The sequence below is a fragment of the Ailuropoda melanoleuca genome, chromosome 13 (assembly GCF_002007445.2).
Source record: "Ailuropoda melanoleuca isolate Jingjing chromosome 13, ASM200744v2, whole genome shotgun sequence".
Taxonomy (NCBI): Eukaryota; Metazoa; Chordata; class Mammalia; order Carnivora; family Ursidae; genus Ailuropoda; species Ailuropoda melanoleuca.
The window spans coordinates 45,328,150-45,341,470 of record NC_048230.1 but is presented as its reverse complement, the minus strand read 5'-3'; the positions used below and the strand labels follow the sequence as shown (position 1 = coordinate 45,341,470).

Sequence of the window (13,321 nt, the reverse complement as noted above, 5' to 3'; positions counted from 1 at the left end):
GGGGGGCGGGGCCGCGCCGTCCCCACCGGCCGCAGCCGGTTTGGGGGGCGGGTGCGGAGCGGATCCGGGGTGGGGGCTGGGAACCCCCGTGCCGCCTGCGCTGAGCCTGCCCCTTCCGCAGGGCCCTGCCGTGGGCGGCGGCTTTGCGGGCTTGCCGTTCCTGCTGCCTCGGGAGCCGGAGCCGCGGGCCGCCGAGCTAGGGGCCCCGGGGACGTGGGCGGGGGCGGCTCTAGGGCCCCCGAAGCCGTCGGCGCACATCCCGGTGCCAGCGCAGAGGTGAGCCAGGGTCCCGCGCGCCAGGCCGCGGTGGGCGTGCGCACACGTGCGCGGGTCTGCGCAGGGGTGGTGGGTGGGGCGCGGGCACGTGCCTTCTCGAACCCCACCCCACGGGGGTGGGGGAGGTTGGTGGAGGGCAGGTCAGGGCCCCGACCTGGGGTTTCGGCCCCCCTCTGCAACTCTCGAGCGCTGGAGGAGTGGAGCAGAAATTACCAATATATACTGCCCCTTGCGGCCCCCCCACCCCCGTCCGTCTCTGTGCGGTAGAGGCTGCCCGCTGACGTGAGGTTGACGGTCCAGGAATCCCAGGGCTCCGGGCTGCCATCTCCTAGTCCTGCCCAAAACCCTCCTGGGTGCCCCACGCCCAGAGCTGGCTTCTCAGGTGGAGGCGGGCTCTGGCCTTGCCTGTTGGGGCCTGGGGACCCTGCTTGCGCTTGGAGCCCGGTCTCCCCTGGCTGCTGCTGGCTGCTCCCTCCCTCCCAGGCCTGGCGCGGGCCCACAGCTGCTGTTGCACAACCCTGGTTACTGTGCGATGGGGGGGAGGGCTGGGCCTGGTCTGGCCCGGCCTGGCCCGGCCTGGGGGTGGGGCCTCAGACCCCTGTCCAGCTCCTAGGCCTGAAGGAACCACCTGGAACAAAGGCTTCAGAGAGCTCAGGCTTCAGGGAGACCCCAGCCCAGGCCCTGTTTCTGGTGGTTCCTGGAGATTTGGGGCTCTGTAACCCGAGCTGGGGGTGGAGACGGGCCTCCAGCCCAGTGCCTGGAGGGAGGGAGCTGGCACCACACACACACACACACACACACACACACACACACACACAAGTGCCCAGGCCTGCACGTGTGCTGGGCCAGGGGAGGGGCTTGAAGTACTTGCTGGGTGCCACCCACATCTCTTCCAGAGCCCCCCCAGGAAAATCCCGACTGGATGAGGTCATGGCTGCAGCTGCCCTCACGAGTCTGTCCACCACCCCCCTCCTGCTGGGGGCCCCAGCTGCAGCCTGTAGCCCAGGTGAGACTGAGACACCGGGCCTGGGTAGGGAGGGCAGGACCACTGTCTGTCTGGGACCCTATAGTTACCCACCCCTTGGGGCAAGCAGAACCCCTTTGCCTGAAACAGCACCTTCGAAACAGACTTCTTGAGGCCTGAAACACACATCAGGACCCCAAAGCCACAGTGTCCCAGGTCTGCAGGCTCGCGACCTCTCCATTTTCACCTGGCTGGCCAGGCATCTCCACACACAGGATGTGTCTGTGTCCCTCCCTGCACTGGGGAGTGAGGGCCAGCTGCTTCCCCAGAGCCTTCGCTCGCCTGTAACCAGGTGAACAGGTGGGGCCACTGCGAGTCCTAACGCGGGTGCCGCTGTGTCCCCACAGAACCTGGCCTGGAGCCCTGGAAGGAGGCCCCGGCGCGGCCCCCGGGCAGCTGCAGCAGCAGCAGCAGCGCAGACTGGGGCTGGGACCCGGCCAGTGACCGGTCCTCTCCATCTACCCCGTCACCCCCACTGCCCTCTGAGGCAGCCCATTTCCTATTTGGGGAACCCGCCCCAAGGAAGAGGAAGGTGAGCCTGAGGCAGCCCTCAGGGCGGGGTGGACGCGGCGGCCACGCCTGACCACCACCCCTTGTCGCCCAGAGCTCAGTGCAGGTCCTGTACCAGTGTCTGTGGAAGCGGTGTGGGAAGGTGCTGAGCACGGCCTCCGGGATGCAGAGACACATCCGCCTGGTGCACCTGGGGTGCGGTGGGGCTGGCAGGTGGGGGTGGGGCAAGCCAGGTGGGCCAAGGCTTCAGCTCCCACCCACCGTGTCCCCAGCAGGCGGCAGGCAGAGCCAGAGCAGAGCGATGGCGAGGAGGACTTTTACTACACAGAGCTGGATGTTGGCATGGATGTGCTGACAGATGGGCTGTCCAGCCTGTCCCCAGGGTCCCCCACGGCCTCCGCGCCCCCCGCCTTCCCCCGCCTGGAGCTGCCAGAGCCCCCGATCCTGTCCAGCCTGCTGCGCCCGCTGGCCCTGCCCCCGGTCCCCGTGCTGAGCTCCACGGCACCCCACGAGGTGTGCCACGGTGACGACACCTACCAGGTGGGTGAAGCCACGGGCAGCAGCTCGGGGTGAGTCTCGGGGTGCTCGGGATGGGGGAGAGGACACAGCTGTGTCTCCTCTCAGGGCTGCCTGGCCCCCATCCGCCTGGAGCCACAGCCCACCACGATCAGGACCTGTGTGCCAACCCTGCCCTCCAAGCTTGGTGCCAGCCCGAGGTGCGTACGTGTCGAGGGGCCGGGGCCGGCGTCCGGCTGGGAGCGTGCCAGCCTAGCGTCAGCCCGCGTCTCCCCTGTGTCCCCCCAGGAAGCCCCGGGGCGAGGCCAAGAAGTGCCGGAAGGTGTACGGCATGGACCACCGGGACCTGTGGTGCACGGCCTGCCGCTGGAAGAAGGCGTGCCAGCGCTTCCTGGACTGAGCACGCGCCCGGGGCCGCGCCACTCTCCAGCACTCTAGAGGAGACAATAAGCTACCCGCCACCCCGGCCCGGCCGGGCTCCTCCCGCGGCAGGGACTGCTTATTAACAGTGGGGGAAGTGGGTGACCCTGGACCCCCAGAGGTATGGGGGGGTCCCACCACTCAAAGTGCCTCTGAAAAACCAGCCTTTTGCACTAAGGCCAAACCTCACGGCTGTCCCCTTGGCCCGGGGTCCCTGGGGGTGGCCGCCCTCCCTGCCTGTCAGCCCATGGACTTGTCAGGGTGCTGATGGGCCCTCTTCAGGGCCACATGGGGGCCTGTGATGCACTTTGAGGGCTGTCAGGGAGGGGCTCCCCGCCCGCACTTAACCCGATGGTCCGAGGGCCCCGGGGGCTGACGTTTGTATCATGTTTGCGAAGCTCAGGTGTCTCGAGTCTGGGCCGCGCCAGGCAAGGAGAAAAATTAAAGATTTGGGTTTTTTCCAGAAGCCGTGTCTGCCTTCTGGGGGGAACTGAGACCCTGCCATAGGCAGGGGTGGTGGGTGGGCAGACGGGGGAGGCCCTGACACGGGAGGAGGGGACACTGTGAAACACTCGTGAGGCGTCGGCTTGAGCAGCAATTTCCCAGTTTATTGAAAGTGGAAGCTTTGCAAGAAGGTCGAAGCTAACCGGTCACAGGAAGGAGACCCCCAGGCAGGCCCAGAGCTCGCCCCAGCCACCTGCCCTGTGGCTACAGACCGCAACAGCTGCGATTTTCTGCCAGCCCGTCACCCAAGTCTCTTCTCCCAAATATTAAACACATCTCCAATACAAACACAGGTTTATGATATTATAAAGTTGATATAATATAGATTATCCCCAAGGGGAAAAAAAACCAATTTTCAAACACTGCCCTTTTTTGTCTGTTTTTTGTTTTTGTTGACAGGTTGAAAGCATGTTGAAAAAATAAATATTTAAGAAAAGCACACACAGCACCCTCACTACGAGTAGTTCTGAAAGGGCCACATACAAAACACAATATAGAATCTAAAAAATAAAAACAACAAGTATGGCTTTCTTAAGCGTTGCACATGTCACACAGAATGAGCGAAAATAAGATTATCTTTCATCATATTGCAAAAAGTTCCAGTTTCTGCATTTTCTCAGAGATTCGTTTTTAAAAAGGAAGATGTGCAAAGTTGGAAGGAGTAGCCGTGTCTCTTGAGTCGAGGTCCCTATTCAGTCCTGGCAGTGTTATGACTGTTCCCCAAAACCCAGAGTCCAAATACACAACCTGGTCAGGATCCAGAGCTTGATACAAAAGTCATACGGGCTCCCTGCCCCCCACCCCGAAGAACTCACCACTCAATGGACTGCATTTTCCACTTTGGTGTTGCAAACACCAAAATACAGACAGACACAAACAAAAAAGTACAAAACGTGAAATGTAATCTACACATTTTTTTCCTCTTCATAAAAAAATATTTATTAGTTTAAACATTGATTTAAAAAAAAAAACCAGTCACGTAAAAAAACCCTTCATTACACGTCTTTTCCCTCCACGCCTCCTGAGAGGGGATGCGTCCGGCTCCATCGGCGGCAAGCTGCGTGGGAGGGCGAGCCTGCGCAGCACACGCCTGGCGAGCTTGGGGGGCAGGAGTGGGGCCCTTGGTTTTCCAGTACAGTATTGGTTTTAAGGAAGAGAATGCCCCTGTGGCACTGACAGAGACCCCCCAGAAAGGTCAGCAAGGGTGGTCCAGAGCAGGGAGCGAGCGGGTCAGAAAGAGCGAGATGTCCTGAGTGCGGAGGCAGAGGTGGCCCAGGGCGTGGGCAGGACGGCCTGAGCAGTGGGACCAGTACAAAACCCAGAGACACTGTTGGCAGCAAAGGTCTGGTTTCCAAATACATTTATAAGAAAGTAGGTCTGTTTAGAAAAGGGGTCAGAAAGTCGGGGAGGTACACAGTTCGGAGGGCCCTGGGAGGGGTGCAGCCCGGGGCCTCACTGGTGAAGGCAGCAAGGGAAGTGTGTCCCAGAGCCCCTCGCACTGGCCTTGCCCCCCTCCCCCCAGTGTCAGGAAGAGCGGGCAGCGCAGCCCACGAGGGCTCCCCACGTCCCCACAGCAGCCGCGGAGCCAAGCGCTCCAGGCCGCCACCGGAACCTAAATTAGGGGCTTGTGGGATTCTCCTTTTTCCACCTAAAAAGAATAGCTGTGACACGACGACTACAGCCTGGTCGTGGAAAAGAGAATGTGAGAACACTGTCTTCAGCGGGGCTCGTGCTGAGCCGAGGAGCCCGTGTGCAAGGGGCCCTGCCTGCCCCCGAGCCGTGCGGGCGCAGGACGGAATGTCTGAGTAGTGAAGTGAGGTCGGGAACAGCCTTACCGGGGAAGGGGACAGACCAGTGCGGGTCCTGCGGCCCCAGGCAGGGTCCTCACCGCAGGGCCCTTGCTTTCCACTCAGAAAAAACCAGAGTCGTAAAGAGGCGGTGAGCTCCTCAACAAAGACAACAGAAGGACTGACAAGCTAAAGGAAAGACAGCGCTAGGTTTCGTCACGTCGGAAAAATAATGCCAAACAAATAATTGTATGTAACTACCTCAGATACGTCTCTGATGACTTAAAAAGTTTGGTTACCCACGTGGGGAGAGGTGAGCAGCACACGGCAGTCAGGGTCACCACCTCCAGTGTTAGCAGCAACAAGGCAAGGGCGCCCAGGAGGGGTCAGCAGGAGTGGCCTGGGCACGAAGGACGGCAGAGCCGAGGGGACGGGGCCGCCCCCGGGCTCCCCAAGGAAGTGCACGCGGAACAAAGAGCCCAGGCGCCCCAAAGAGACCTGAGTGGCCAGCAGTGGGGAGCGCTGAGCCCTGCACCAAAGGAGCGTGGCACGTCGGCCCCCACCTGGCTGCCTCCACTGGAAGATAGCACCTGGGAGTCCTCGGCCCCTGCAGGGGCTTCTGCAGCTGTGTTGTGTGAAGCACCAAAGCCCAGAGGCAGGAGGGCCACGGGGCTTTCTGTACACTGGACCTGGATTCTGCAGGCTGCCACGACAGCGGCGGAAGGCTGCAGTGGTGGCCACAGGCAGTGACCAGGCTGCTGAGAAAGGGGGAGCAGAGCAGGGGGCGGGGGGAGACTCCAGCACTGGACATCGGATGTATGCAACACTTTCCTTAACATCCCTCGGACCAGTGGCCTCAGGAACCACGCTCATGACCCCGACCAGCCCTGACCTCGACCTGGCCATCGGGCCATCGTGCATCCCGAGGCCAGGCTGGCCACACGGGCTCCCTTGATGCCCTATCTACACGTACCTGCTGGGGACCCTCCCTTTGTCCCCGCAGACATGAGGGAACGTGTGCTCTCCCTCTGCTCAAACCCACCCTGTGCCCCCAACGTCCTGTTCGGTCCCGGAGCCCTTACTTGCTGGGGTCATGCCTGCTTCGGAGCCCGCGGGGCCGGTTTCTGTGCGTGTGTCTGGCGGGCAGGGGCAGGATAAAGGGGGGTCAGCATGGCCTGGCCCCAGGCGAGAGCAGAACCCTTCCTAGGGGAACACACGTACACACGCACACACACACGCATACACGCACACACGCACGCACACGCACAGTGGAGGGGTGGCTCTGCCACGACCCCCGCCCCCAGCCCGAGACCTAGGAGATCCAGGAGAAGTCCTTGTCGGGCGCCCCCGGGGGGCTGCCGGGTCCCCGCGGCGAGTCCTCGTCCTCCTTCTCAGCCGCCAGCAGCGCGTCCTCGTGGGCCAGGCCCACCTCATCCTCGTCCTCACACAGCTCCTCCTCGCCCTCCCCCCGCGGGTCGTCGGGGTCCTCCAGGTAGGGCCCATCACCAGGGAACAGCTCAGGGGAGCCCTCAGTGCCACCGCCATCCAGGGGCCCGGCCACGCCTCGGCCCGCGCAGTCGGCACATACACCATGGCGCCGTGAACCGTGCTTGATGCCCACGCTGGCGGCTGACATAAACACGCGGCTGCACAACTTGCACACGTACTTCTTGTCCTTGCTGTGGACCTGCGGGGGGACGGGCGGTCAGTGCGGGGGGACGGGCGTTCAGCGCGGGGGACGGGTGGTCAGTGCGGGGGGATATGTGGTCAGTACAGGGGGATATGTGGTCAGTGTGGGGGGACGGGTGGTCAGTGCAGGGGAATGGGCAGTGGGGGGGACATGTAGTCAGTGCGGGGGGATGGGCGGTCAGTCCGGGGGGACATGTGGTCAATGAGGGAGATAGGGTGGTCAGTGCAGGGGGGACGGGAGGTCATCGCGGGGGGACGTAGTCAGTGCGGGGGGACAGGCGGTCAGTACGAGGGGATGGGAGGTCAGTGCAGAAGGACATGTGGTCAGTGTGGGGGACGGGGGACGGGCGGTCAGTGCCGGGGGACATGTGGTCAGTATGGGGGGACAGGAAGTCAGCGCAGGGGGACAGGCAGTCAGTGTGGGGAGACAAGGGGTCAGTACGGGGGGACGGGAGGTCAGTGCAGGGGGATGTGTGGTCAGTGCAGGGAGATGGGGTGGTCAGTGCAGGGAGGATGGGAGGTCAGTGCGGGGGGACAGGCGGTCAGTGTGGGGGAACAGGTGGTCAGTGAGGGGGGACAGGTGCTCAGTGTGGGGGACAGGTGGTCAGTGCGGGGGGACAGGTGGTTAGGGTAGGGAGAAGATTGGAATTTTCATTCTTCATATTTTTCTGAATTCTCTGGTATTCTAGAGCAATCGAGTAAATAAAAACATAACCAGTGGTGTCATGGTGGAAAAGATTTGCTGAGCTGTGTCCTTCCTCTGTACCTGGAACAAGCCCTCACTGATGGGTCACTGTCCCGGGGGCTGCGCCCTCAGAAGGGACCCCTTCACCGTCCCGGGCAGAGGGGTTCTCTACGTCCCAACTCAGTGGCTCCACAGACCACCATGAACAGTCCACCTTCCCCGTCACACCCTTCCACAAACCCCAACCACGAAGACCATTACTCAAAGGCTCACTGCTGATCAGCGTCCACAGGCTGGGCCCCCACATGATCTGATTCTAGAAATGGAGCCTCAAAAGACGCGGTCCCCAGGACCCTCCTGTGTCTCTTCTGTTTGTTGTATTAAACCGAGGGCTTCCTCGACCCTCCCCCAATGGAAACTGTTCTGAGAGCAGGCCTGGCTGGGCCGTGGGAGGCAGCATCCACGGAGGCCCCTCAAGCCCTGGGGCTCCCACGCAGGGAGCTGGGGGCTGTGCCAGGACACCCGGGAGCGACAAAGGCGTCTCAGGGAGCCACTCGACCGGCGCCAGATGGCTGGGCACCTGTCCTAACAAACACATGGAAGGAAGAGAGAAGGAGGATGCAGGCACCATGGCAACCCACGGCTCATCCTCGATGGGAAGCCGCTGCTGAGACCCCACCGTCCAGAGGACTCCTGGCAACACTGCCCCAACCCCTCTGTCTCCCCTGCATCTGCACAGAAGGGACACTGAGTCCCCTACTGCCACCTGCTGTCAGCAGACACTCAGCTGCCTCCTGGGGGTCAGGGGCCCCCCCCCCGACAAATTAAAGGGGAAGATACAGAGCCTCTTCTCAGAAAAAGGCAAACCTGCACACGTGTTAAGTACATTTTCAGGGATTTACGATCCTCCATGAAGCCCAAGCAGGACCCCAGGATGGAAATCTGGCCCCATCCAAGGTAAACAGGCAGCGACCACAGAGCCTCAAACGAGACCAACATCTTCCTGAAGCAGGAATGTGGTTCTGCTAAAGAAAAGCTGTCATAACCCACGTAGTGACAACCTTCCAGCACTCGGGTGTAACAAGCAAGCCACCATCCATCTCTGAGTAGGAACAACGTGGGCAACGCAGTTTCTGTGGTAACATGAGCCTCTGTGGCTGTCGGGGTGGGCTCTGCTGAAAGGGGCATACTGGACAAAAGGGCAGCTCTGCAGTTGGTGGCATGAAGTCAGCCGCAGCTATTGCCCCACAGACCTGCCGTCCAGGCTGGGGCTGCCGCTTCCCTGCTCTGCTGGAGCTGACTTGGAGCAACTTGGAGCCAGCGTGCCGAGGAAGTGACCTCATGGCAGGACACGAGGGGCTGAGGGCAGGGGTCCTGGCAGGGGACGAAGCACTTGCCAAGGCCTGGTTGGAGCTTGCCAAGGCCTGGCCAAGGTCTGGGGCGGGGGGTGATACAGCCCACCTGCTTTCTGCACCAGTCTCAGGGGCTGGAGCTTTTCAGGAGAGATGGGGGTCAACGTGGTTCCACCTACTCACTTGGCCTTCCCACCGCAGAGCGGAACCCACTTTAGGGCTTCCCATGGCCTTCTGGGCACCCAACATCATCATCCCACCTTCCCGGACCTCTCAGCCCAGCACAGAGTGGGCCCAGATGACCCACATGGACCGCATGCCAACCCCGTGCTAATCCTGTGATGAACCTCACGGACCCCATGCCCACCCTGTGCTGACCCTGTGATGACCTATGCTGACCCCATGCTGACCTTGTGATGACTCATGCTGACCCCATGCTGACCTTGTGATGACTCATGCTGACCCAAAGCCCACCCCATGCTGACCCTGTGATGACTCATGCTGACCCCATGCTGACCCCATGCTGACCTTATGATGACTCACACGGACCCCATGCTGACCCTGTGATGATCCACACTGACCCCATGCCCATCCCATGCCCACCCCATGCTGACCCTGTGATGACCCTGTGATGACCCACGCTGACCCTATGCCTACCCTGTGCTGACCCTGTGCTGACCCAAAGCCCACCCTGTGCTGACCCAAAGCCCACCCTGTGCTGACCCTGTGATGACTCATGCTGACCCCATGCTGACCCTGTGATGACCCACGCTGACCCCACACCGACCCCATGCTGACCCTGTGATGACCCACGCTGACTCCACACCGACTCCATGCTGACCCTGTGATGACCCACACTGACCCCACGCTGACCCTATGATGACCCACACGGACCCCATGCTGACCCTGTGACGACGCACACTGACCCCATGCCCACCCCATGTTGACCCTGTGATGACCCACACTGACCCCATGCTGACCTTGTGCCGACCCCATGATGAGCCACGACAGCCCACGCTGACCCCCACGCTGGACCAGGGCCCCACTCACAACCCCACCCCACTCACCAGCGTGTGCCGCTTCATGTGCTCCCGCCGTGTGAACTTCTTGCCGCAGATCTCGCAGGGGTAGGGCCGCTCCCCCGTGTGGGAGCGCATGTGCCGCTTGAGGATGCACTGGTGCATGGCCGAGAAGCTGCAGTAGGGGCACTTGAATTTCTTCCTGATCACCGTGAACTCGTTGACTGAAAGACAGCGGTCCTGCAAGTCAGTGTGCAGCCCGCCCGGCCCAGCAAGCCCCTGCCCCTGCCCAGACGGCCCCCACCGAGGGCCCGCGCTCTGCCGGGGCCGAAGGTCAGAGGCCACCGCTTCCAGCAAACACGTCCCGGACACAGCCACTATCTTACACGTCGGCCCCCGAGACACAGCGAGGTCCGCCTACCCAATCCCAACAGAGAACAAAGCTGTAAAAACACGCAGAGCCCGAGTTCTGTCCCCAGCCCGCAGCTCTGCTCGTGGCCACAGGCTGCTGGAGCCCGGGAGCCGCAGAGCTGAGCCACCCACTCCAAACACCTGCAGGCCGGTGGCTCTGCCTCTTACTCTGCCCGGAGGGAAGGTGCTGCCTAAGCAACTAGTGGACGCGGCTGAGCGAGAGGCCTGGTCAGCCCCCAACATGCAACAGGATCGCTGAGGGGCCCCTGCCTCGGGGTGTGGCTCGTCCGGCCATTCTTCTGCCCACATTTCAGACAGTGATGCCATGGGCCCCTGACGGGTCATCCCTGGGGCCAGCTCGAGCTCACTGCGGGGGCTGCGTTCCACGCCAGGATGCGGCCACACCATCAGAGGCATCTCGCTCCACGTGTCAGGTAGTCTCCTGGTGGTAGTCAAGGGGGTTGGGGTCCCATGCACCAGCCCCACCATGCAGGGCTCCACTGGGCACTGGGTACTGGCAGCTTATCCAGAGTGTGCCCTCGGCACCACAGTCACCCCCTCTGGAACATGCACAGCATCCACCCAGGGGCCCCATTAACCTGAAGGCCTGAAAGCAGTCATCCCAGACTTCACCGGGATTGCCGGAAGCAGCCGGGTCCTGACATCTCGCTTCCGGCTGTGCAAGGAGCCTGGTGATGGACGCCTATCTAGATGCAGCTTCCCGGGCCACACACCACCCTACAACCTAGACAGCACCTGGCCAGCTGCACAGGGCACCAGCACCCCGAAGACAGACCAAGGGTCCCCACAGTCAAGAACACTGGCCCAGGCCAAAGTCAGGTTGCTGGAATGAACCCCAGAAGGGATGTGGACACCATCAGCCAGTCAGTCTTCTGCTGGGTCCTGAGACCCCTACCAAATGTCCAAGTGTGGCAGGTCCTGGCCACAGTCACCATTGCCCCTGGAGGTGCCCAGAAGGAGGCAGAAAAGAAAACAAATGCCCCAAAGTGACACAGCCCAAGACAGTGCGACCCAGAAAAACTGAGGCGACTCAGAGCCTGGGCCCCTCTTGCTGGAGGGAAGCAGACAGTCTGCTGGAAGGATGACCACCTCTGTCCTCACAACCCTGGGCCACCCACCATGCCACCCAGAAGCAGGGACCCTCACTGCCATCTCCGTGAGCCATGCCCATGGCCCCCAATTTCATCCTGCTGGTCAGACCCCAGCCACGGGCACGTCACCACGGAAAGGACACCAACGGGGCCGAGCAGCATCAAGCATACTGGCCCCTGGACTCCCCCGTGCTGAGCTGGTCCTCACCCCTGCACCTCTGTCCCTAACACACGCCTGCTTAAATGTGGGGAGACACTAAGTATTGCTCTCTGTTCTATGCCCACCGTGGGGCTCAAACTCACAACCCCGAGATGAACCGTCGCACGCTCTGCTCACTGAGCCAGCCAGGGACCCCAAAGCAGTCTCTGCTCGCTCTCTCTCTCTCTTTAGTGTTTCTCCTAAGGACTCTTAAAGGGCCTTTATTTTCCAGCAAGACCATCCACGAGCTATGCTGTGAGCCCCGTCCTCCCACCGTGGGCCCGAGAGCTCTGGGTCCCGGGGTGAGAGTCCGTCCACACAGGGACACACTCCCAGGACGACCTCTCTCCATCCTCAGGCCATGACAGCCCCAACACTAGGCTGTGTGGACTTATCACAGTTCACAACCACAGCACTGCCCGGAGCCTGGCCACCCGCTGGCCTCTGTGGTTTCTATGCGCATAAAAGGGATGGGTGGGGACCACACCTCTCTCAGAAACCTCAGTCCTGTCCAAAGAAGTAAAGCATTTGCTTACAATTGGGAGCTTTTCACATGCGTTTGCTTGCACGTGTGCGTGCCTGTGCAGGGGGGGGCGGGGGGGGAGCTGGGGCTGGGAGGGAAGGTGCAGCTGTGGGGAAGACGGTAAAACCAGAAGATTGTAGAGAACACAGAAAGCACGCGACAGCAGGCAGGAGCCGTGGAAAACACCCGCATCCCACCCCACGAGGATCACCTCAGTTAACAGCATAACATCGGTCCTTGGAGTCTCTTTTCTATGCGTAAATTACAGACTGGAATTAGGATGTTACACAGAACACATCTCACTAACACGCGGTGGCCTGTCCATGCCACCACGGCACCGTAGTCCACACGTGTTTGAGGGGCCCAGGCTGACCGAGTGGAGAACCCGCTGTGGAACATCCAAGCCGTTTCTGTTGCCGGCCGCCATGAACAACGAGTCCGCAAGGTCCCTACTAAAGGGTCCGCTCGCCACTGGTCACCTTCCAAACTCTGAGAAGGGGCACAGGCCAAGCTGCCCCCTGAGCAGCTGTCCCGTCTGCTGGCCCTGGGGCCGAGGTGCAGGGAGGACGCCCGGAGCCATACCGGGTGTGATGGACGTGGTCCCCGCTGTCAGGGGTGGGGGGCTGCCCGACGCAGCTCAGGCTGCGGTCCCGGGCGAGGGGCTCCAGCACCTCTGCGTCTGTCTGGTCGTGCCAGTCGCACCTGGCAGTCATTCCCCAAGGAGGAAAACCTCATGCTCGTCCTGAGGTAGCCGTGCCACCCTCAAGCCCAGGCCGGGCGGGGCCCGCGTCATCGGCTCTCCACCCCCACTCCACACTGGCGGCTCTCTGAGGCACGGAGATCCCGCTTTTCATCTTATCACCAAATACAGCAAGTGCACCACCCACTCTGGGACGGAGAAGGGAAGAGGAGATGAACTCTGACGTTATTTTATTTAAAACAGCCTTTTTTTGAGAATGCATTTATTCATGGCTTCTATAAACATGAAAGTTAAAATGCTGGATTATGTATTCTAGCCTTCTGTATTTAACAACTCAGACTTCCACGTGGAAAAAAAAAATTGATCTCTGTGCAGAAGTGCTGCATTTTTTTCCCTAGAAAAATAATCTAGAATGTGCCGGCGTGAATGTGGCTTGTCACTGGGGACCCTCCCGGAACCTGGGCATGCCGACCGGGAACAGCCCGCACGCGGCTACAACGCACGCTTTCTGAAGTCACCCTGTGATGATGACGGTGTTTTCTTATTATGTTAGTTTCCTGCCTCTGCGGGAACACCACGAACGGGGCAGCTGAA

General features: G+C 61.1%; 2 protein-coding genes across 5 annotated transcripts in view; one reads left to right on the top strand and one right to left on the bottom strand.

Annotated features, from left to right (window-relative positions):
- Positions 1-3,212, top strand: part of LOC100465021 (SLC2A4 regulator) — a 5,580-nt gene extending 2,368 nt beyond the window's left edge. The window contains exons 4-10 of the mRNA XM_034641557.1: positions 122-276; positions 1,173-1,282; positions 1,648-1,832; positions 1,905-2,005; positions 2,086-2,350; positions 2,435-2,526; positions 2,615-3,212. Of these exons, the coding sequence (XP_034497448.1) occupies positions 122-276; positions 1,173-1,282; positions 1,648-1,832; positions 1,905-2,005; positions 2,086-2,350; positions 2,435-2,526; positions 2,615-2,726 (1,020 nt within the window). The 3' untranslated portion in view covers positions 2,727-3,212. The remainder of the gene's footprint in view (positions 1-121; positions 277-1,172; positions 1,283-1,647; positions 1,833-1,904; positions 2,006-2,085; positions 2,351-2,434; positions 2,527-2,614) is intronic.
- Positions 3,213-3,544: 332 nt separating this feature from the next.
- ZBTB46 (zinc finger and BTB domain containing 46) overlaps positions 3,545-13,321 on the bottom strand; it is a 65,781-nt gene continuing 56,004 nt past the window's right edge. For 3 of the 4 annotated variants that reach the window (XM_034639829.1, XM_002925694.4, XM_019806402.2), the window contains 2 exons: positions 9,831-10,006; positions 3,545-6,724 (listed from right to left, as the gene is read on the bottom strand). In XM_034639829.1, the coding sequence (XP_034495720.1) occupies positions 6,350-6,724; positions 9,831-10,006 (551 nt within the window). In that variant the 3' untranslated portion in view covers positions 3,545-6,349. The remainder of the gene's footprint in view (positions 6,725-9,830; positions 10,007-13,321) is intronic. The other variant, XM_019806401.2, reaches the window with a different exon arrangement.